This window comes from Epinephelus fuscoguttatus, linkage group LG13, assembly GCF_011397635.1.
Source record: "Epinephelus fuscoguttatus linkage group LG13, E.fuscoguttatus.final_Chr_v1".
NCBI lineage: Eukaryota > Metazoa > Chordata > Actinopteri > Perciformes > Serranidae > Epinephelus > Epinephelus fuscoguttatus.
This window is the reverse complement of record NC_064764.1, coordinates 19,808,321-19,829,709: the sequence shown is the minus strand read 5'-3', so window position 1 is coordinate 19,829,709 and position 21,389 is coordinate 19,808,321. Positions and strand designations below refer to the sequence as shown.

The 21,389-nt window shown below is 41.3% G+C and overlaps 1 protein-coding gene across 1 annotated transcript in view; it reads right to left on the bottom strand.

Moving 5' to 3' along the window:
* Nucleotides 1–21,389, bottom strand: part of myo10l3 (myosin X, like 3) — a 70,602-nt gene that overhangs the window by 14,753 nt on the left and 34,460 nt on the right. The window contains exons 6-21 of the mRNA XM_049594149.1: nucleotides 21,153–21,277; nucleotides 21,029–21,042; nucleotides 20,838–20,922; nucleotides 20,393–20,499; nucleotides 19,961–20,090; nucleotides 18,270–18,388; nucleotides 16,426–16,572; nucleotides 14,879–14,979; nucleotides 14,414–14,480; nucleotides 13,680–13,772; nucleotides 11,300–11,368; nucleotides 7,576–7,658; nucleotides 7,360–7,468; nucleotides 4,883–4,963; nucleotides 1,870–1,994; nucleotides 1,555–1,669 (exon numbers count right to left, since the gene is read on the bottom strand). Coding sequence (XP_049450106.1) covers nucleotides 1,555–1,669; nucleotides 1,870–1,994; nucleotides 4,883–4,963; nucleotides 7,360–7,468; nucleotides 7,576–7,658; nucleotides 11,300–11,368; nucleotides 13,680–13,772; nucleotides 14,414–14,480; nucleotides 14,879–14,979; nucleotides 16,426–16,572; nucleotides 18,270–18,388; nucleotides 19,961–20,090; nucleotides 20,393–20,499; nucleotides 20,838–20,922; nucleotides 21,029–21,042; nucleotides 21,153–21,277 — 1,570 coding nt within the window. The remainder of the gene's footprint in view (nucleotides 1–1,554; nucleotides 1,670–1,869; nucleotides 1,995–4,882; nucleotides 4,964–7,359; nucleotides 7,469–7,575; nucleotides 7,659–11,299; nucleotides 11,369–13,679; nucleotides 13,773–14,413; nucleotides 14,481–14,878; nucleotides 14,980–16,425; nucleotides 16,573–18,269; nucleotides 18,389–19,960; nucleotides 20,091–20,392; nucleotides 20,500–20,837; nucleotides 20,923–21,028; nucleotides 21,043–21,152; nucleotides 21,278–21,389) is intronic.

Below are 21,389 nucleotides of genomic sequence, written 5' to 3'. Positions count from 1 at the left end.
ATTACGACAAAACTGTCCGACAAATGTGAAATGTCGCAGTGATTTAGGCTGCAGAGGAACCACAACTTAGAGCAGGAAGTAACAGTGGGACAAATGTGGATTCAGCCGAATTCAAGAAAGCCTATAAAACAGTTTTATTTATATCGTCTTTCTGCTGCGCGGAGGCTGTCTATGCTGAGATCAACATGACGCAAAGAGGTTTTGCTGTCCAGATCAAACAAGTCATTAAAGGTTAATCATTCAATGGGAGCGCAGAGAAAAAGAGAGAGGGCTTTGTGTGGGGGAGTTGATGATTGTTTGAAATGAAGAGGCCAAGAGAGAGAGAAAGAGAGAATGAGGGAAGCATCACTAAGCTGTGTTGCAACAGATGGCGATCACAAAGCTATGATAACTTTTCTTAAAGGCGAATGCATGACTTTCCTCTAACCTCTGCAACGCTTCATCACCGCCTCCAAATCACTCGCCGGGAGTTTAGTTTATTAAATCAACAGCTCCGACGAGTGTCAAGAGGCTAACACTCTTCCAGCTACAATAAGGCTGCCTCAGGATTACCGTAAGCCCCCACACTGGGTTACAGTTACAGTAACAGTTGTTGGTGTCAGGGGTTTTTAGGAGTAGCCATGTAACTCTGCGGTTGTCAACAGGAGAGCAGAAGATTGACCACAACCGGCCAGAAAAAATCTTTGAGACATGAGTCACGGTTGGGGCCGTCCAGCTCGGGAATGACAGCAGCTTGACTTTTTGAGAAAGAATCAGTCTCAGAAGACGGCAGATTGAACCAGTATGCTGTCAGGGAAAGCATGAAATGTCTGTATCCCATATGTTTCAAAAAGCTTAAAGACGATGATTTCTGATTTGTTGAGCAAGTTTTGAAGAACATATATGTCAGGGATATTCAAATTGCTTTGTTTGGGAGCCAGACTTATAAGACAAAATGAATAAACAAGGCAAATCCAGTCATAGCAGCCGAGTGCAGGTCCTCCCCGACACATTTTTTGGACTAACAAGCTCTATGTTGATGCTTTTTAATGCACTTTGACACCTGATATACATTCAAAGTAAAAAAATGTTCCCTATTGTGAATCAATTTGTTTTCATTGTGAGTTACAAAATGGTTGGCGGGCCACCCTGCACCCTATCGCCGGCCCAGTTTGGCCCACGGGCCTTAACTAAGTATCACTGATGTTATTGACTGGTGTTCTGCAGAGAACATCTGACAGAAAAAACATGTGTGAGCATTTACACTTGTATTAATCACATTGTGGGGACTCTCCGTTGAATAAAGTTGCATTATGGGGACTTGCCTCCCATTCTGCAAACAGAGAGCTGGTCCCCACAACCTCAAACAAATTTTAGGGTTAAGACTTTGTTTTTAGATAATGTTAGGGATGGGGTTGAAAGTTAGGTTAAGGGCTGGGGCTGGGTTTTGGGCAGTGGTTATGGTGACTGCGAGTATCCAGGGCATAAAAGTAAGTCAATGCAATGTCCTCCTAAGTGATAAAAACAAGTTTGGGCATGTGTGTGTGTGTGTGTGTGTGTGTGTGTGTGCTCCACCTTTGTCTTCCCCAGCTGCCACTCTGTCTTGGCTTTGTCATGAAGTGTGAGAAGCTCCGAGCAGCTCTGCTTCTCATCGTCTGTGGGGATTTTGTTCTTCAGGATCATCTTGTACCTGTGGAAACACACACACATATAAACCCATGCATTGGTACACAGACATACATTAGCAATAGACAAATATTGGGTTTCTTAGCACTTAAAAAACTATTTTTTTTGGTTTGTTTTTTTAAGTTGTCCAACATGATTCAGCCACTTATAGGTGACTCATCAACTTTGGTGTGTACAGTATTTTTGGGGGGTGTTTTTGCTGACCTGCTGTAGAAGTCCTTAAAGGTTCTACGGACAGGGAATCCAGCCCTGCGGATCTTCACAGTTTCCAGCATCCCAGAGTATCTCAGCTGGTTCAGGACCACATCAGGGTCAAACTGGTCGGCCTTCTGCAGATGACACACAACAAAACAACATGAAAATCACAAACACCAAAATGCCTGCATATTTCTCTGAAAGGATACACTATCAGTTAGGACCTGTGTCCAACAGAGTATTTTCTTCCCAGCTGAAACTACCGGGCAATCCTCAGGATACACTTGGCTGGGAGCACTTGTGAGCAATTTGGAGGTGCAGCCGCTGAGATGTTTTGGTTGCATCTGATTGCAATGATACAGAATATCCGCAGAAGTAAAAATGCCAGTACAAGGTGCTTGCTCTTAAGGAAGGGAAGGCTGTTGATGTGACAGTTTGTCTTTGTGGTATTTGTTCTGTGCCCTAAACACTGATTGGATGACTGGGTAAAAAGTTACAATGACAGGTTTTTTCAAGTTTTTTCAACTCTCAGTGAACAGAATAAAATGGGCGATGTAGTGTAGCATCAGGCTGTTCTCACAAACTGTTAGTATGTTTTCCTACAACAAGTAATGCACCCAAACTCATACACATCTCATGTATTTTCAAAGGCTGCAATGTCACCAATGCACTGATGGGAGTTAACAAGGAAGCAGTCCCGAGCGGTCTTCTAAGGTGCAGGCTGGAGTAATGGATGGGTCACCAAAACCTCGACTTTCCCCTCTCCAACTTTTCATCTATTACATAACTGTATGTAACGTTGGGCACTAACTCGTAGGATATCATACAAATGTTTCTATGAGAATACGTTGTGTAGCATAAATACGAGGCGCTCTCATTGCAAAAAATTAAACAAATATGCTGGCCTTAAGCCCCATATGACTGTATATTGGCAAGGATCTGCCAATGCAATACATACTACGATAAAGTGGTTATAATTTAATATATTGCAATATATTGTGACACTTTAAGCAAGGCAAGAGATAGCAATGCACCCTTTATTGCTTGCCTGTTTCATAGGTCCATGTTTTTTGAGTTTACACTAGTAATATGTCCTTACGTTGGAGACAAAGAGCCAAATGGCTGTGGTTAGAATACAACACTGCTATCTAGTGGCCAGGGGTTCAAAACAGCACAAAATTAACCATTGCCATGAATTTTCGTATGTAATTTAATAATTAAAAAACGATAGCGTGAAAGTGAATCAATAAAGTGTCATAAAACCTAATATCAACACTTAATTGTAATGCTATTTTCTGACACCCCTACTGACAGTTCTATGCAAACTTGATTGAGGCCTTTTCATATATGCATTAAAAGCTGACCTGCATACAGGTCTTACTCAGCACAACTGATGTTTTGTATCTGTGATTGAAAGATATGGGACAGCTAAACACAGTAGGCAAATATAATCCTTCAGTGTTGAGCCCACACACCTATTCAAATCATCTTACTGCTGAGTCATGTTAAACTTGAACTAAAAAGTAAATTATCATGGGGAGTGCTATCATTTTACATTAACAATCAGGTTACTGCAAAGAAAACGCACACCATCAGAGAGAAACTTGAACAGTGTTGAGCAACACCAGGGTAGGCCTTTCTTTCTGGAATAATCAGCTGTATTGTTCACAGCTCTGTGTTACCGATGATCCTCAGGCCTGCTTATCGCAAAGGATCTGTGATGTCTGCCGCACTACACCTCTACACAGGCTGGGCTGCCTGACCACTCACAGGGAACTGCCCGAAGGCCATTGTCACCCAGAGGGCACACAGTGCCAGATAAGCCCCACACAGGACCACGGCATTCCCCAAATGTGTCAACCTAATTACAGGCTAATGCTACTATGCATGGAAACAGACACACTAGGATAGCCAAAGGCACACTTGGATGTGTTCATGTTCATAATCAAACACACACCCACATGAACGTGCACCCCTCTGAGCTCTGAACTCTGCTCTTTAGCAGAGGATTTAGGCAGCTGAAAGAGGTACGGCATGTTGACTCATTTGAGTGAAAACAAGCTGACCCTTCCCTCAGTGACATTTTTTCCAAAGAGGGTGGGTGCATATAAATCACACAAATACATTGTGTGTGTGTGTGTGTGTGTGTTTGCATGCACACAATCCTGTCATTCTGCAGGATTAACAGAGGCACAGCTTGTTCCATCTTGACCGACCAAGGCCAGGTGAGCGAATGCAAGGCAGAGCCGGGGACAGGCGAGAGAGGAAGATGGTGCAGTTTCCATGCTAATAAGTAAGCGAGAAGGTGTGGAATGACGCATATGGAGTGGGAGCTGAGAGAAGAGGACAATCACCCCACTGTGTACATTAATAACTAACAATAACAGAGAGAATGCCACCGGATTAAAGAGCGGCCAATTTTCTCTCTCTCACACAGAGAATAAAGAAACATAATACAACCAATTCAGCAACTATCTAACATCAGAAAATTGGATCACAGTGCAGATTGTGAAAGGGTTTGCAGCTATGTGGTAAAGAGCAGTAGAGGAGTAGAGGGCTAGTAAATAAATGTCCCCCTGGCTGCACCACAGCCACAGCACTGTGGTTTTATCTTGGCATTCCACTGATGCGGCCAGATCAGCGGAGCATCAGCCAAGCCGCTGCAGCTGGAATGGCCAGCACTGACCTCTGACCTTGGGTAAAGGGGATAAAGTGGTAGGAATGTGCCAGTACACAGCCCTTTTATTTGAGGAAGCATAATGAGTGTCTTTGCATTAACACAGGAGAGAGTTATCAGTTTACTAATAAGAAAATTTGCAGCAAAAACAAAAAAGGAGTAGTTACTTTTCAAGTGGAACATTTGTATGACTACAGATAAGCTTTGAGCAACGGGAGCTATGAATAGCACCAAGGCGGTTTAACTTTGCAGGCGCTGACCTTGACAAGACCTGGCAGGGTTTCTGAGATTTTCTTTTTTTTTTCTTTTTTTTTTTTTTTGTGCAATGAAATGTGCATGACCTACCTTGTCCATGTTTGGTTTGATGCAGCGTACAAAAAAGGGGTTGGAGGCACTTAGTGTGGCCATCAGGGAATGGAGAGAGTCCTGAAACACATCAGCAACAAGAGGATTAAGATAAAAACAGCAGAGTACGTTTTTCAATCCAATATAATCCTTTATGTCTATTTATTTATGCACAAGCATCACTGCGTTAGAATCAAGAAAAATGTCATAAAACTTCTTCACTTCTGTTAAAACAGGTTGAAATTGTCTCACCACAATGGCAGATTTTAATAACATAAATATCAATAACATAAATATCTTGGTAGGATGAAGATTTTTTTGCACTATGCAATCTACAAAGTTAATCTACAAAGTAGGGGTAAAATATTAATTATTATAATACAATATCTGAAATGTAGTAAAGTAAAAGTATAAAGCAGCAGAAAATAGGTGCACTGTAGAAGAAGTTTTTAGACCCTGCTTATGTAAAAGTACCAATAAAACAATGAAAGAATACTTGAATACAAGTACAAGTCCTGAAATAAAAAAATATATTAATCAAACATAAATATTTTTTCTCTTATGTGTAGTGCTATTTATCAGTTTAGACTGTTTTGGTGTGAGTTGGTTGCGTCGACATAGAGCCTACACCGTAGCCTGGCAACGCAGACCTCCGTGCAATTTTTGTAAGCTGAAACCATTTTTCTCAGTGGAAACTAAGCATTCACTTTTATTTCACAGATAAGAAACAATAAACTGTGAGGACAACAAAGCCCCTCACAAAAAAAGCATTTTAGGCCTTGTGTGTGATTTATCTTGGCTTCAAATGAGTAGAGTCCGCTAGTCGCTAGGCTAATTTACACAGTGTATAATACCATAGGCTTGTGCTAATAACATCAGCATGTTCTATTTGTTTGAAAAAGGTGTTTAGTGTAAGACGGTTGTTTTGTTGGTGAACCTTGTGAGTTGTAATGGAGCTGAATTTTGTAACGTTACCTTTGTTAACAGCTGTTGTCCCTGGCTTCATATGGGTAGAGAAAATATCCGCTAGCCGCAAAGCTAATTTCTACGATGGAAAATGGCATAGACTGATGCTAAATATGTTAGCATGTTGTATTTTGTGGGGAAAATGTGTCCAGCAAAAGACAAGAGCTTTTGCTGAGAATGCTGCTTGTTATAGTGAAGCCAATTTGTGTTATTGTGTTTGAAAATGTTGTTATTAAGCCATGTTTAATGTGTGTTTGATGTGTGTTTTGAATCAACTCAACATTACAGCACTTCACACCGCCAACTAGTGGTTTGGAGGTGTAATTGCAGAGTGACACAGACAGACGCACAAGTATAGTGGCTCACAATGGCGTAGTCCATTTGCGTAGGCTCTGCATAGAGCTGACACACAAGTATAAATTGAATTTCCTCCCTGGAGAATAATAACGTATACACAATTAAATAAAAATTAAATCGGCGCACATCTGCGCTGTCACGAGCTAGGGCCTCTCGTTCGTGAGTAGTTGCTCGCTTTCTTCTGAACAGTGATAAGGCCAGTGTGTGTTAGGTCAGTAGAAAGAAAATAGTCCCTTCATTAAACTGTGCACAACAACGTATGTAAATTATCATGAGTAACCGGGTTATGATATTTGGAAAGAGACACTGCTGTTCAGTTTCTAATTTTTGACAACTCAAGCTAAATGCCATCTAGTTCAATTATATATAAGCAAGGGAAGACATCTCTACAGGTGATATCTCCAACACTCAGCAACTAACACCAAAATAATCTTGACTGATCAAAAGCACTACAGGGAAAAAAATATATATTTTTCATTTTGGGGTGAACTGTCCCTTTAAGATTAGTAAAACAGTATATAAGTATTGTCGACTAAATGTATGAATAAGTACAGATTAAATACACTTTGTTACAGTCCATGCACAAACACACACTCCAAGGACCCTTGAACCTCGCAGGCTATGTCAGCTTCGCTCTCCTCTCTGCCTCAGACAGTCTGTCTCCAGCGAGGCCTGGCCTGGCAGAGCTGTGCGTGATTGGCCCCTGGTTGGCCCCTCGCTGCCCAGCCATCAACCCTAATCCCCTGCCTTTAGGAACTGTAGGCCAGGGCAGCCTGCCAAATCCTCCCCTGTTCCTTCTCTCCACTCTGCAGTTAGGACATGCTAAGATAAGCCCTCCACTGCACCCCCGTCCCCCCTACCGCCACAACCACATATTTCATACATCCCATCACCCATCGTTCTCTGCAGATCAAATACACTGGTAGCATTCTCTTTCCCTCTCTGTCTCTGCATAATTTCTATCCTTTTTTTTCTCTGCCCCCGCGCTCACACTCATCACGCCAAGATAGACAGCCAAAAGTTACGGGGTTAAGTGATTCTTATATGCAGTGGCACATGGGAGACAAATAACTCCTTGTGCGTGTGATGACACAATCATACGATCATGCGCTAAACTTGGAGAAACAGTTAGGTCACAGAAGCTTCGTCCTCACCCTGAACTGAGAGCTGACGGTGGGCTTGCGTCGGGCCGTGCCCATCTTGAGGGTCTCATCTCCACTTCTGCTGCCAACACGCTCAAAGAGGTCATAGATGAAGTCAAGCCTGCAGACATAAAGAGCAGAGCAGGGCTTTGTAAGAAACCTGCATATGAACTGAATCATACAGGTGTGCGTTCAGCATGCAAGAGGAGAGGAGTGTGATATGCTCACCTGCTGTCTTTTAGAATAAACAAGATGTCGTCTCTGAAGGTGTCTCTGTTCTTCTCCAGGATCCCCCGCACATCATAAAGCACCTAAAAGACAGCAGAGTATGTGCAGCAGTGTGAGAAAAAGCAAAAAGAGCTCGGAAACTAAAAGGTATTTAAAATAAATGCAACTAAACAGAAAAAGAAAACAGTACAAATGAGCACAAGTAATGAATTTGCAATTTGCTTCAGAGTGATTTGCAGCATTATCCAAATAAACTCCGAGCTAATCAAATATTCTGTAAAGCAATGAACATGTCCACTCATAAATGTCAAATAAACTATAATTACTATGATGACATAAAAAATTGCACAGCAATAACTACTTACTGTCTGTTTTTGTTGATGGTAAATTTATGATTCACAACCACTGAGATATTTGCAATTTTAATGTAAAGGGAGATGGAAAAATGTTGTTCCAAGTAAGCTTTAATGAAAGATAATGAGCTATGAATGGGTGTAAACAGACAGATTTTACTGCTGCTGAGTTTGTTGCATTGTTAGCACAGTTTTTGCTAACTTGCTCTTTGAGGTGCAGATGATTCAAACTCTAAAGGTGTCATTATTGACCCATAATTCAACTGCTAAAAGGTTCAATGTCAATCCAGCACAGATTGAACACAAGAATTAAAATATAGCCTATCTGTCCATATTCATATGCACTATATTTATCTTCTGGAGACTTCATATCCAGACTGGGTGATTATGTTTACACATGAGAATATTCAGACATACGTGTGCACAAAGTGTGACATGAGTGGGGACTATACTGAAAGCATGTTTTGAGTGCTCGGAATGGCCAAAGACGAGGGGGACGGGCCAGCAGAGTGCCTCTGTGTTAATGCAGTCACCTGTTGAGTTCTGTTCAGGCTTCATCTTAGCAACACGGCATTCCTCTGCCCGCCCCACATGTAATGCACTCTGAGTTTGTTTGTGTTTGCGTGTGTGCATGAAAATAAAAGTGCATATGAAGTATTTTATGCATAGAAATGCATAGAAATAATATGAAACACTGTAATCTAATGACAAACCCATGTGAATGTGCGTGTATGAGAGCTTGTATTCACAGCTGTGTGCGTGTATACTATAATCCAATAACAACCCCCATCCCCCATTCTCAAGCCTCGAGGCTCATGGGGAGCCATGAGATCCAAACTTGACGACACATGTATTTATAAATCACAGACACACTAATTACACTCCATTCCTCTCACATAGGAATAGACTCGTACAAAAGGCTCTGTGTGTGTCAGTTGCAGGTTGAATTAACTGGGATGGTCTCATGACGCCGCAGAGAAATGAAGAATTACACACAGTCGGAGTGCAAAGTCTTGCAGGTGCACTAATCGTGCAAACACAATCAACAATAATAAGATACAGTAAATCTGCAACACTGCATTTGGAAAGTTCCTTCACATAAAGACACAAGATCAGTCTTTTAATATGTGCCTTTTTCCACGAATGCATGAAGCTTTAACCACATTAGTCTTGTGTGACCAGCCTTTGGTTCTTCGCAAAACAAGATGTGACCACGTGAGATAAGGAAACCTCAGCTGAATCAAACGCGCTGGGAGCTGCTCCACCGAACGGTTTGGTCTGGTTGCATTTCAGGAATTAAAACCTATGACGACAGAAGGGCTGAACAAAAGCAAAGCCATATGTAAGATGTGCTAAACATGTGCTAAATATTGTAGAAATGCCATTCTCCAAAACCATTTAACAAAACATCACCCAGATACACAATCAAAAAAAACCCACTGGAGATGGCATATGTGTTTAGGTTACCATCTAATTTTCCACGTGCTGCAAAAATAATTGAGGCTATCGCAACTTTTTTCTGCACCACTTTTTACAATGTACATTTTTTCCGGTCGCTCAATAGTCACTGATTGTTGAGTCCATAGAGTTGGACTTAACTGTGTAGACTGCTGTTGTGAGTGTCAAATAAAAAGTACATTAATTTAACTGCTTTAGGGCCAATTCTTAAAGGTTTACTATGCAGGATTTAAGATTAGTGTTTGTGAACACACAAAACAGCAAAAGTGAAAGTAAAACCCAAGATTCACTCCGGTTTGGTGTTTTGCCTCGCTATATTTTCGGCACTGTCTCTTGGATGCTGGTTGCTTACAGTCTGGCACCTGGTCGCTACTTTTTTATGAAGCCTGGACCTACCTGAGCACTTTGGGGGTACACACCCATAAACTTCCCAAACACAGAAAGTGAGAAGAAAATACAAAAATCTAGGGAAAGGTTTGTGCAGATGAATACACTGCCACACACTTCTAGTGGGTCATAAGTAATGATTAAGAGGGACTGCTCCTGTATGAGTCTATACATTGTTTTTAGTTAAATCCTGTATGGTATATCTTTAATGTAAACAATATTTTTTCAAAATGCACTGGGTTAGAGGGTTTCTTGTACAATTTACAGCATTAGTTCTGTAAAAATCTCCTTCATATCCAAGCAAAATCTGTATTGTAACGGAAATGTCTCGAATCAAATTGATACTGACTCCAATCGGAAAGCTGATCAAATTGGGACTTTGGAAATTTACCAGATGAAACAGATGACATACTCCTTGAGACTCCAAAAAGAAATATTTAATAAAAGATGGGGCCCTGCTTTCATCATACTAACATAGTGAAGTGATCGAGTATATGTATCTTTATCTCCCCTACCTGACTCACCTCTTGATGCATATACATACACTCATGCCACTGTATACACACATGCAACTTCCCTCCCTAACCTTTACATTTTTTTAGTCTTTTTTTGTCCAACATTCCTTTTGTTTTATTTCGAAATTAATACTTTAAGCTTGGATGTGTTTGGTTTATGTCAGTTTAGTGTTGTTTGCCTGTAAGCCACATTGGCAGAGCTGCAAAAAAACAGAAAAAAAAACAGCATGGAAATTCTGAAAATGATTGTATAAGTTGCTGGAATTGAAATGAAAACTAAGTTAAAAAAAAAAAATTGTGACCTTGCCAATCAGACTCAATTCAGGAAATCAGTGTTGACACCCAGCCCTGAAGTTCATGTCAGACAACGACTTAATCTAAATCAATTGCACTTCCCCGGCACCATACATATAATCAAATCTATGTGGTGATGCTACTATTTCCCTGCTGGACTCACGGCACCATTTCAGATAACAGAAGGAGCTTTCAGAGAGGCGACCAAACTCTCCAGAGAGACACACTGGACAGAGAGAGAGAGAGAGAGAGAACAACTGGTTGGACTGCCTGTCCTCTCTGGACCGAGTCATTACCATACACATCCATGCCAGGCTTGTGACTGAGCTGCCACACTCACACTGAGGAGACCTTGTCTGAGGCAGGCGCTTCATAAGGCCATTCTTTATCAAGGCAAATCTTTCTACTCTCCCCACACACATCCCTCCTGCACTGTCCACTCTCCCTCTTCCCTGACGTTGCCTTTCTCTACACTTCCGTCAGGAGTAATCTCCGCTCATCATGTAAGCAAAGGAAGGGGAGGATGACGGTGTGGCAGATTCTCCTGACTCAGGGAAAAAGACAGTGGAGGATGGGCGCGGCATCAACATCCTGTAGCTGATTTTGGCAAAGGCGCCCATGCTGCCCATCCAACAAATACCTCACTTCCCCGACATACTCATTCAGGAAGCTGGTCTTACTCGGTATCTGTGTGTGTGTGTTTGTGTTGTTAATTACCTCTCCAGCGTAGTGCTTAATGCCAAACTGGTGGTCGGTCACTCTGGGCTTCACATAGTACGGGTTTGTCTGGGGAGAAAGGACAAAGAGACCACTGACTTTTAGAAATGCTCTTCACGTCTGCCTAATTAGTGATGATCAAACAAACCAGAGAACACTGAGAGGTGCAGGGGAGAGTTCAAAGGGCAGCTGAAAGGCCGTTAACTCATTGAGGGCTGCAGCTAATGGATATTATCATTATCACATCAACTGTTGACTAGTTTATTCTACAGATGTTGGTCCCCGAGGTTAGAAGAGAACAGGTGAAGAAGCTTTAAAATATGCTGCCAATTCTTCCTGGAATAATGTTCAGAAGGACCTGGAAATGTCAGAGCAGATCACTAGGGATGAATTTAGGTCAATTTTAAAGGACTGAGAAAACAGTACTCTTGGTCAATGTAATTGTGTCTAAATTTTCACTGAAATTGTTTTAGGAAATTATACTTGTGTATGCATCATAACTGTTTTTTTTGTTTTCTCTCCTCTTCTTTTGATCTTGACCTTGTACTGCACATTAACTGGACATTGTGCTTGCTAATCTGTGGTATGTGACAGTTGTAAATGTCTGTTTGTATGGTTTGTGTTTATTGTTGTAACAATGTTCATGTTACGGACATGCGTGATTAGTTGTCTAAACGATTAAACGTCCGCCCCCTCGCTAGTCAGCACCAGAAATATTAGTCAGTTAAACCAATTAGTGTTTTATTCATGTACAAGGCCGCTTAAATGTCATGCAGCCGCCCACCACTAGTGGGGGCTACAGAGACGTCAGACAACAGTCTTCCTCCTCGCGGTAATGCTTAACTTTGTTGAAGGTACAGTATATTCAGGAAGTTAATGGAATGTGTTGAGCCTGAATATACTGTGCCGATACCTTTTTTTTAGACTAGTCGCCTAGTCTTAATTAAAATTTTCATTTAGTCGAAAGGGAAATTAGTTGCCAGGAACATCCCTAATTCATGCTGCCCTCTTGATCAGATCAGGTCTGAACAAGGTCTGAAAATGAGATTTAAATCTCAATGAGAATTTTACCTGGTTACATTTTTTTTTGTCAATAGCTTATGAATCTTAGTCTATATCAGTGGTTCTCAACCTTTTCCATGTCAAGGACCAATATATTGATAACATTAGTTAATGGATCCCCATTTGATAGGATTTCGCTTCAGGGAGCTCCATCTGAAAGGATTTTGGTTGTTAGATATCTACTAGGACCAGAAATCCATAGCTGTCAACTACAGTTGTAGAGATAACCGTGGAAGAAGTGATCAGAAAAGTCATGCTTATGACTCTTACTCACATTGGGCTCACTTCTGTGGTGAATTAAATATTTAAAAAATAGTTTATACTATTTCCCTACTATTTTTCTAGGGACCACATGGAACTCCCCTAAGGACCCCTGGGGGTCCCCGGACCTCTGGTTGAGGACCATTGGTCTAAACAGTGTCAGGGAAAAAAGTGAAGAATGTCTCTAATTATTTTCCAGGGCCCCAGCTGAGGGTTTTTTTTTTCTAAAAAATAGTCAATACATTTACAATGACAACAATCTCAACCTGCTTCCAAAGGTGTATTTGTGTTGGGTGTGTTTCTGTGTCTCTTGCTTCGACTAAGTCTAAAAATAAATTAATTGATTTACAATTATATGACATTTTTTTCCACATATGTTTAATTATCTTGTTATTTTTGTTTTTGTTTCAATGTTTTGTCTAACTCTATTTATACTGTATTAATGTCACTGAGAACCCCCTTGAAAACCAGATGTTATATCTCAAGGGTTTACCTAATAATTTCCAACATTTGAGAAGTGGAAAAATCTGGCATTTTTCCTTGATAAATAATGATTCATCATATTATCTCAATTATTTTCTGCCAGTCAACTAATCATGTAATTGATTACTGATGTCATTTCTCCTGCATGAAATGGCACAGCATCTCTCTCTAAGTCCTTTGCCTGTGACCTTAAAACTCGACATATGCTTCAGACACCTGAGGAAGAGGTCAGCCAGTTCTTAGGTCTCACTTTGTACCTCTTCTGTTTTTCCCATCAGCCATTGAAAACCCAGCTGGGTTTTCTGAGGACACTCTTTTCTCCTGCACACAATGCTGATCACATTTCAGCATTGTTGTGTTTGCATGTGAGAGCGCTCGGGGGCGTGTACGAGTGCTGCACGGACGTTCAACTCTGAACTGAAGGCAATTCATCGGCCGGGGGAGAGGTTTAGCTCTTTTGGGCTGTCTGAGCTGAGTGGGTGGTGGAGGGATATGGATCATTTTTATGTCTTTGTGAGTTTCTCCCCGGAGACATGTGAAAGATGTATGTTTTCGTATGTGCGTGTGGACTCACTGCGTGTCGGCTGTGCAGTTTCTCCAGGAGGGTGTAGTCCGTGCCTTTGGGGAAGCGACTCTCCTCATTGATAAGAGCCAACATGCCCAGTTTCTAAAGGGGAGACAGACAAGAGGAGCAGAGAGGGTGAAGCACACCGCAGTCATGATGGAACTAGTTATAATCCCATTGGGGCACATCTGGCAGCTTTTATTATAACAATGCGTCTAGGAAACTGTAAACAGCAGAAAAATTCATTCAATTCTCTCTTTTATTTACAAAACGAAGGTTCACTGAGCAGGCACGATGTTTGGCAGCAACACCTAACTTCACAGTTACACACTAAAACAGCAGAAATCCTCTTATGAAGGGCCATCAAGCTAAATCACACGTGTAAAAGTGGAATAAAATGGTTGCAGTGTAGTCTTTTTGCTTTCCCTAATTTTTTTATCATTTGTGATTTTGACCCAGAAACCGTTCAGACACACGCCCACCTCTGTAGAAGCTCAGTTTTAACCCACATTACAACTATGGTGATAAAATAAAACAAATTATCTTAGTGCTTCACTTCAACCGTACCTCCAGCCACTGACTGGTGTACATTACTGTGCACACAACATGCAAAATGAGACTATATAATGATAGAGTAGGAGATGGAGGTCAATGTAAACACAGTGTGGCGTCTGGGTCAGCAGCACGCTCTGGCTGGCGGTTAGCGCTCGATGCTGGTGGTGACTTTGCTCTTTAAGGGTTACCTTTTCTATGAGATCCAGACACTCAGCGTTATCCATCCAGTCTATGGCCTCCCACTGGATCCCCTCCCTGTCAGGACACACACACACACACACACACACACACACACACACACACACACACACACACACACCATGTATATATATAAATATAAACAACTGGGAAGACACAATGGCTGTATTGTCCAGCGTGAGCATGTGATGAAATGAGCCATGTCCAAGCTGCTGGCCAATTATACAAGAACACAACTGTCTGTGGGAGAAACTGAGCCGATTCCAAACCTCTGGCAGTTTGCCTGCATCCCCGTAAGGAGGCCCAACCCCCATCCCCAGCCCTATCTGTCTGTGGGACCGTCTCCAGCACATGAAAAGTCTTGTTCTGTTTTCAAAGTATCTACCAGCGCACAAGCCGAATTTGAAGACACATAGTGTGTCTCTGAATTGTTTGGATATGTTAAACATCTTTACCTGTTGTACTCCAGCTGTTCCAACGAGAAGATGTGCTTGTTGAAATACTCCTGGAGTTTCTCGTTGGCGTAGTTGATGTTAAACTGTTCAAACCGGTTCACCTGCAGGATGAAAGCATGATTTGAAAGCCAGTTCTGTAGCTTTAGGATCCCCCTTAGATACGTTTTAAGACACATACAAATACTCTGATGGATTAATGTGATTTTACCACAGAAAAGTTCAAATACTTTGTTAAAAATTCTTAAAATCATATTTACTTCATCTCTCTTACTGAAAAATCAAGGATATATGAAAATGCAAATGTGACTTTCCTTCAAAAGTTTAACTGCTAAACAAAATGTCTCCCATTTCACTGAGAGGTCCATTTTCAGTGCACTAGAAGTTTCAAGTATGCACATCAAACTTGCAGAAGTGGGACTAAGTCATTGTCTTGTAAAGCTGAATTAAGAGCCTATGCCGTTGTGAGCATTTATGCTTGTGTGGTGGTGTGTTTGTGTCACTCCGCAGATACACCTCCAAAACACTAGTCAGCAGTGGGGTTTCTGTGAAGTGCTGTAAAGTCGAGTTGATTAATTAATGTGAAAACACACATTAAACACATATTAAACATGGCTTAATAGCAAGTAAGTACACAAATCAGCTTCAGTATAACTCGCAGCATTCACATACAAAACACTTGTCTTTTGCTGGACACATTTCCCCCCACAAAAAAACAACATGCTAATGTTATTAGCATGAGTCTATGGCATTTTACCTTGTATAAATTAGCGTAGCGGCTAGCAGAAATTTCCAGGGACAACAGCAACACTTAACAAAGGTAATGTTACAAAATTCGGCTCCGTTACAATTCACAAAGGTTCACCAACAAGACAACGGCCTCATACTGAACACCTTTTCCAAACAAATATAACATGCTAACATCATTAGCACAAGACTATGGCATTTTACATTGTATAAATTAGCCTAGTGACGAGTGGAGATTTCCTCTGCGCATATGAAGCCTTAAGACTTAAAGACTTAAAATGCTATTTTTGTGGAGGCTTTATTATCGACACAAGGCATTGCATCTTGGTCTGTAACTTCTGAATGGCACGGGTTGCATATCGCAATTCGTCCTTTGTTGACCACTTCATAGTTTTTCTTTGTCAACGAGTCATTGGCGTAAAAGTCCAGGTCAGGTTGCAAGTCTTTTTTGATTCTGGTCGCATCTAAAGTCATCAAAATTGTGACTCAACTCTGACTCAAGTCCACACCTCTGGTAAGTTGCATATTGGACTAAGATTTAAATGTCACAAAATCCTGCTGGTTCAGAGGTAAAGTGATCCCACCAAGTTTTAAATGATGATTTTAAAGCCCCTGGAAATTTGGTTTAAATTTTTAAACATAAATGTCTAAATAAACAGACAACAATTAAATATTGTAATCTGCCACATGAAATAACTAAACCTGTTATTAGTCTGACAGGATTTTGTATTTATGTAGGACCCAACTGACTTAAGTGATGTATTTTACTGAGTAAAGCTTAAATTAGACGAGTGAACATTCACCTCAAAGTTCTCAAAGCCGAAGATGTCCAGGATGCCGATGGACTTGAAGTTATCTTTGCCTTTGATCTTCTGGTTGATCCTCATTATGATCCAGGAAAAACACTGAGAATAAAGTGCCATGGCAACCGAGTCCCGCGAGTCCACCGCCTGCGAATCATGACACGGAGAGATGAGGGTTACCATGGCTACCAAAGCAGGAATAAATAATAAGAGACAAAGAGAGGAAACTTTGCAGACTGTATGCTAAACACCACATACAGCACATCACCATATACATTTCGTCTGCTCTATCAGATGGCAGTTAAAGCTGTTAAAAACAACGACAGGTTTGATTGTGATGGGGTGTGTGTGTGCCCATAAAACAAATAGTGGTTTGAAAACAAAAGACGTGTTATGTCGGCGTCTGTCTGCAGGCAGCAGGTAAGACGACGTCTGTTTGCACAATAGACAGCGCCGTTTATCACCTGCATATCTTAAGAGTGATGCACTGTAGGCACTAGTTGTTATTATATAATTTTTTAACCCAGCACCAGGAAATGACACCTCCCTTTGCGTTAAGCTCCAGTAAAAGAGAGTATGAGTTATAATTGTTTCAAACTATCATAATCTTGGACTCATCTTTTCTATAGCTGTTGTAATTTGTGACAAACTCCACTAATTGAACACTCCGCACACAAGTCAAACAAACGACTAAATCTATTTCACCGTTTGACCCAGCTCTGATTTTCTCCAGCTGCCGAGAAGTCGGCCTTCCAGCCAGACACCATCCGTGCGCGAGTATAAAAAGCTTGAGCTTGCCAGCTACACTTCCTCCACAGGCATTGTGCTTGAACTGAAAACAAAACAAGAGTGTGGCGGTGTGTACTGTATTTGGGGGGCAACAATGCTCCTGGGCTTTTGAGTAATCCATCATGCCCCGTCACCTCTTGCAACTAGCGGGTGTGAACAGAGCGCCGGTGGCTCCAGGATCTCCGTCACAGGGGTGAGAAGAATGGCTGTTTGTCTAGGATGAGGGGGTGGGAGGGGGCTTAGTGCAGGCAGTCGTGGGGCGGGTGACCCCTGGCCACTGTGAGAAGAAGCCATTCTTACCGACTCCAGGACTGGAATAATGAAGTCTATTAAGAGACAAGCTGCTTCAAAGGCCAGGCAGAACAAGCAGCAGCAGGGTGACAGCACAAGGTCTTTGTCTGCTGATGAAAAGCTTTCTTGTGACTTTCGTGTCGCTGTGATAATAGTAAAGGTCCATTCTGCATATTCACTGATATTTATGCGTGTGAGTGGGCCGAAGGCTTGAGCTCAGCCAAAAGGGATTGTGTCATGCGTCAGAATGTTCTTGTGGAGTATGGTGGAAAGGATAACAACACATGAAGACTTGTGAAATATTCACATTAATTACAGACATGTGAAGCCGAGAGAGGCTTATTACGCCAACGTCTTGGTGCCTGGCCGCGCTGCCTCCAGAGGAGAAGACTCTCACTTCACCCTCAGTCATTGCCTCTATTGTGCTTTTGACTCAGATCACTATCACGATGGCTTTATTGTGCCAGGAATCTGGCAGACAAAAAGCAGGAAATGGCTGGGAGTCACGCAAGGGATCTGGAGAGGCATGTGGGGGAGAGGAGCGGAGAAAGGCTGTGTGTGTGTGTGTGTGTGTGTGTCACCAGGACAGGGGAGGGAGAGGGGGTGAGGACACGGGGCAACAAACAGGCACCCACTGTATTTTTCAGTGTCTTTAATTCAAGAAAAACAGACAGAGCAGACATCAGAACAATCCCTGAAATCTGGGACATAACAGGGCTGTGTTAGCTGTGTGATTCCTGTAATGAGGCTGGATGTGTTGTTACCTGCTCCACAGTGAGTGGTGAGCAGATCTCCTCTCCTCTGAGGATCATGGAGCGCTGGGTCAACACCTCTGACAGCTGGAAGGAGTCCAGGCCAAGCAGCTCGCTGACGTTACTGACAACTGAAACACACACACGCGCGCGCGCACACACACAAATGCATTAGATGTGGTGTATGTGCAGCGTTCAGGTGTCTCCTCTTGATGTCAAACAACAGACATGACATATAGACAGTGATCCTATACAGTCTATAGGAAACTCTACTCTGCTGGCTGGGTTGTAGCGCTCTGCAGTCACTGTAGTTCACTGGTTCGTTGGAAAAGAGGTCAGACACAGCGAACAAAGGAGCCTTGAGCTCATGTTACAGCCTGTTCAGAGCTCTGTCTGCTAGTGCAATGTCAATCAAATTCAGGGCATGAGGAGTACAGCAGAGTGGTCCAACATCAGCGGTGAGCTAATTATCTGTTTTAGAATATTTAGGTTTTCTGCATTAAATTCCAGCAGAAACAATCGCTCATTTGAACTGGACTTTTCTTCACCACTTCAGCCCAAATGTTCTATGTTTTTCCCTAAAGAGCATTAAAGATTAAATTTTATTCTACTGTTTGCTAAATATCACATACATTTTAGATCCACCACTTCAAGCTGTCGTTTGCAGCTGTTTTATTCTCATACACACATTTCCCTATCACTGCTGTTATGTTTAGCTCACGAGGGAAAAAAGTTAGTTGTTCCTTTGTCTGGTTGCCAATACAGCTGCAACAATAAACTGATTAATTGATTAGTTATGAACTATTAAATTAAACGCAAACTTATTTGAAAATTGATTAATCTATTTAAGTGATTTTATTAAGAAAAAAAATCAAAATTATCTGATTTTAGATTCTTAAATGTGAATATTTGTGACAGTGAACTAAATATCTTTGTGTTGTTAACAAAATAAGACATTTGAAGATGCCATATTGAACTTTGGGAAAAACTGATGGACATATTTCACCATTTTCTGACATTTTTAAGACCAAACAACTGATTGATTAATTGATAGGTAATTTACTAAAATAAAATTTAATAAAATCAATCGCGAAATAATATAATCATTAGTTGCAGTCCTATTAAACATACTTTGGTTTTCCAAGGTAATGGGTAATTTCCCCATGATTTCTTAGGAAATATCCTGGAAATAACTACATGATTTAGTATTAATTTCAGCTAAAACGGGAATTTCCTTCAAAGTCAAAAGTAAAAGGAAAAGGAAAAGTAAAAAGGAAAAGAAAAGGAAGTAAATGAGTGATAAATAAAACCTGTAACAAGTCAACATGACAAAAGTACAAATAAGATTAATTAAAAATAAAATAATACAAAAGCTATATTCACTATAGACACCTTTCACTTATACAGATACTGATAATGCAGAAAACCCTTTTGTGGTGTTTATCTGGCCATCTGTGCACTGACTAACAGACTGCAGACTAATAACTATAATTAGTATCAAATGACACAGTTCTCTGGGAAACTTGCTTGGGAATTATTAAGAAATTATTCAGTAATCAAAGCGATAAAGCACTCCTGGCATCTCATATTTTTATACTTCTGAGGAACAGACTGAGGGTATGTCTAACACTTTTGTCAGGATCAGTCTAACACGCATTGTGTAGTGGATCTGTTATGTAATATTCTCTTTTTTCTTCTCCTACCCCCTTTGGAGGTGATCTGAGCCCCGCCAGCAGTCATGAATTCAATGTTGCCCATCTGGAGGACAGCAGACAGCAACTTGAACACGTCTCTGATCTCCTCCTCAGTGAACTCCATCACTTTGAGGGCCTCCTGCGACACAAGACAAAGTTAGACAACATGTCACTGTAACGACACCAGAAACACACGAGAGCCATTCAGGGAAAACATGATTGTGTTTTCCCTTGGAGCTATAAACTGCTTATATGAACATGATTCAAAATGTGACATGACACAATTAAATAACATGTTTCCCCTCAGGCTCATGTTCTCTGGAAGTCTGTCCGGAAAGGTGGGGTTACAATCCTGATAAAGGCTTATGGCGCCCTCTGGGGGTGAAACAACACTTACACACACACACACACACACACACACACACACACACACACACTTACCATCACACTGTCAAAGAGCTGCTTGTCATCCAGACTGTTGTCTTGCATGCAGCCTGACTGACTCAGGTAGTGGTACGACTCAGGACCCTCGGACAGGAGGTACATGTCTGCAACAGAGATGTAAAGAGACATATCACCACATATAACAGCATAATGATTTTATGTATTCTGTTGCCAATCTCAACCCTTTCCTGTGAAAACAAACAAAGAATAGTTAGCTTGTGCATTAGCTCCCGTTTGTTCAAATTGTGGATTTGGATTTCTTCATATTTATCTGACTGATTTTTTACATAAAATTTCAGATTGGCTGCCCACCATTAAATTATTTTGCATTTCCTTTAGAGCTGAGTGAAGCAGATGTCTTTATAATTCTGATATTTTAGGCATTAGTCAACTGTTGTGGTCAGAAACTTGGTGTCTTCTTTTAAACTCTGTAAAAACCAACCTCTGTGGTCTCTGTCCGCCCCCGCTAACAGAGAGTAGAAGATGTGGTAGTTTCTCTCGCCAGGATTCTGTCGAACCACACGGTTCTTGAGGAGAAGATGGTGAGAAGAAATGATGAAAAGTGCTGATGACTGATTCATCAACATCAATTCAGCCCCTTCTACTGAATGTTTCAAAACAACCCAAACTTACCTTTTCCAGCAAATCTGATGATTGAAAGTCAAGGAGAACAATTTAAACTTACAGTGAATACGTGTGCTGAAAACAGACGCTATGATCATGTGATTTCTCTACGGTGCATCTCAGCGAAGGATACAGTCAATGATGCAGCCACCCTGAATGTTTCCGTTCTGGGAAAAGTGAAGCTGGATGAACTTTCCAAAGCGACTGGAGTTATTGTTGTACACCGTCTTAGCGTTCCCGAAGGCCTCCATGATGGGGCTGCAAAGAGGAAAAACAATCAAACAAGTCAAATAAGGAAGCCTTTTTTACATCAACAGATCTTCGATCATTACATCTTGATCAGGATCCAGAAGCAGATTCTATGCAACCT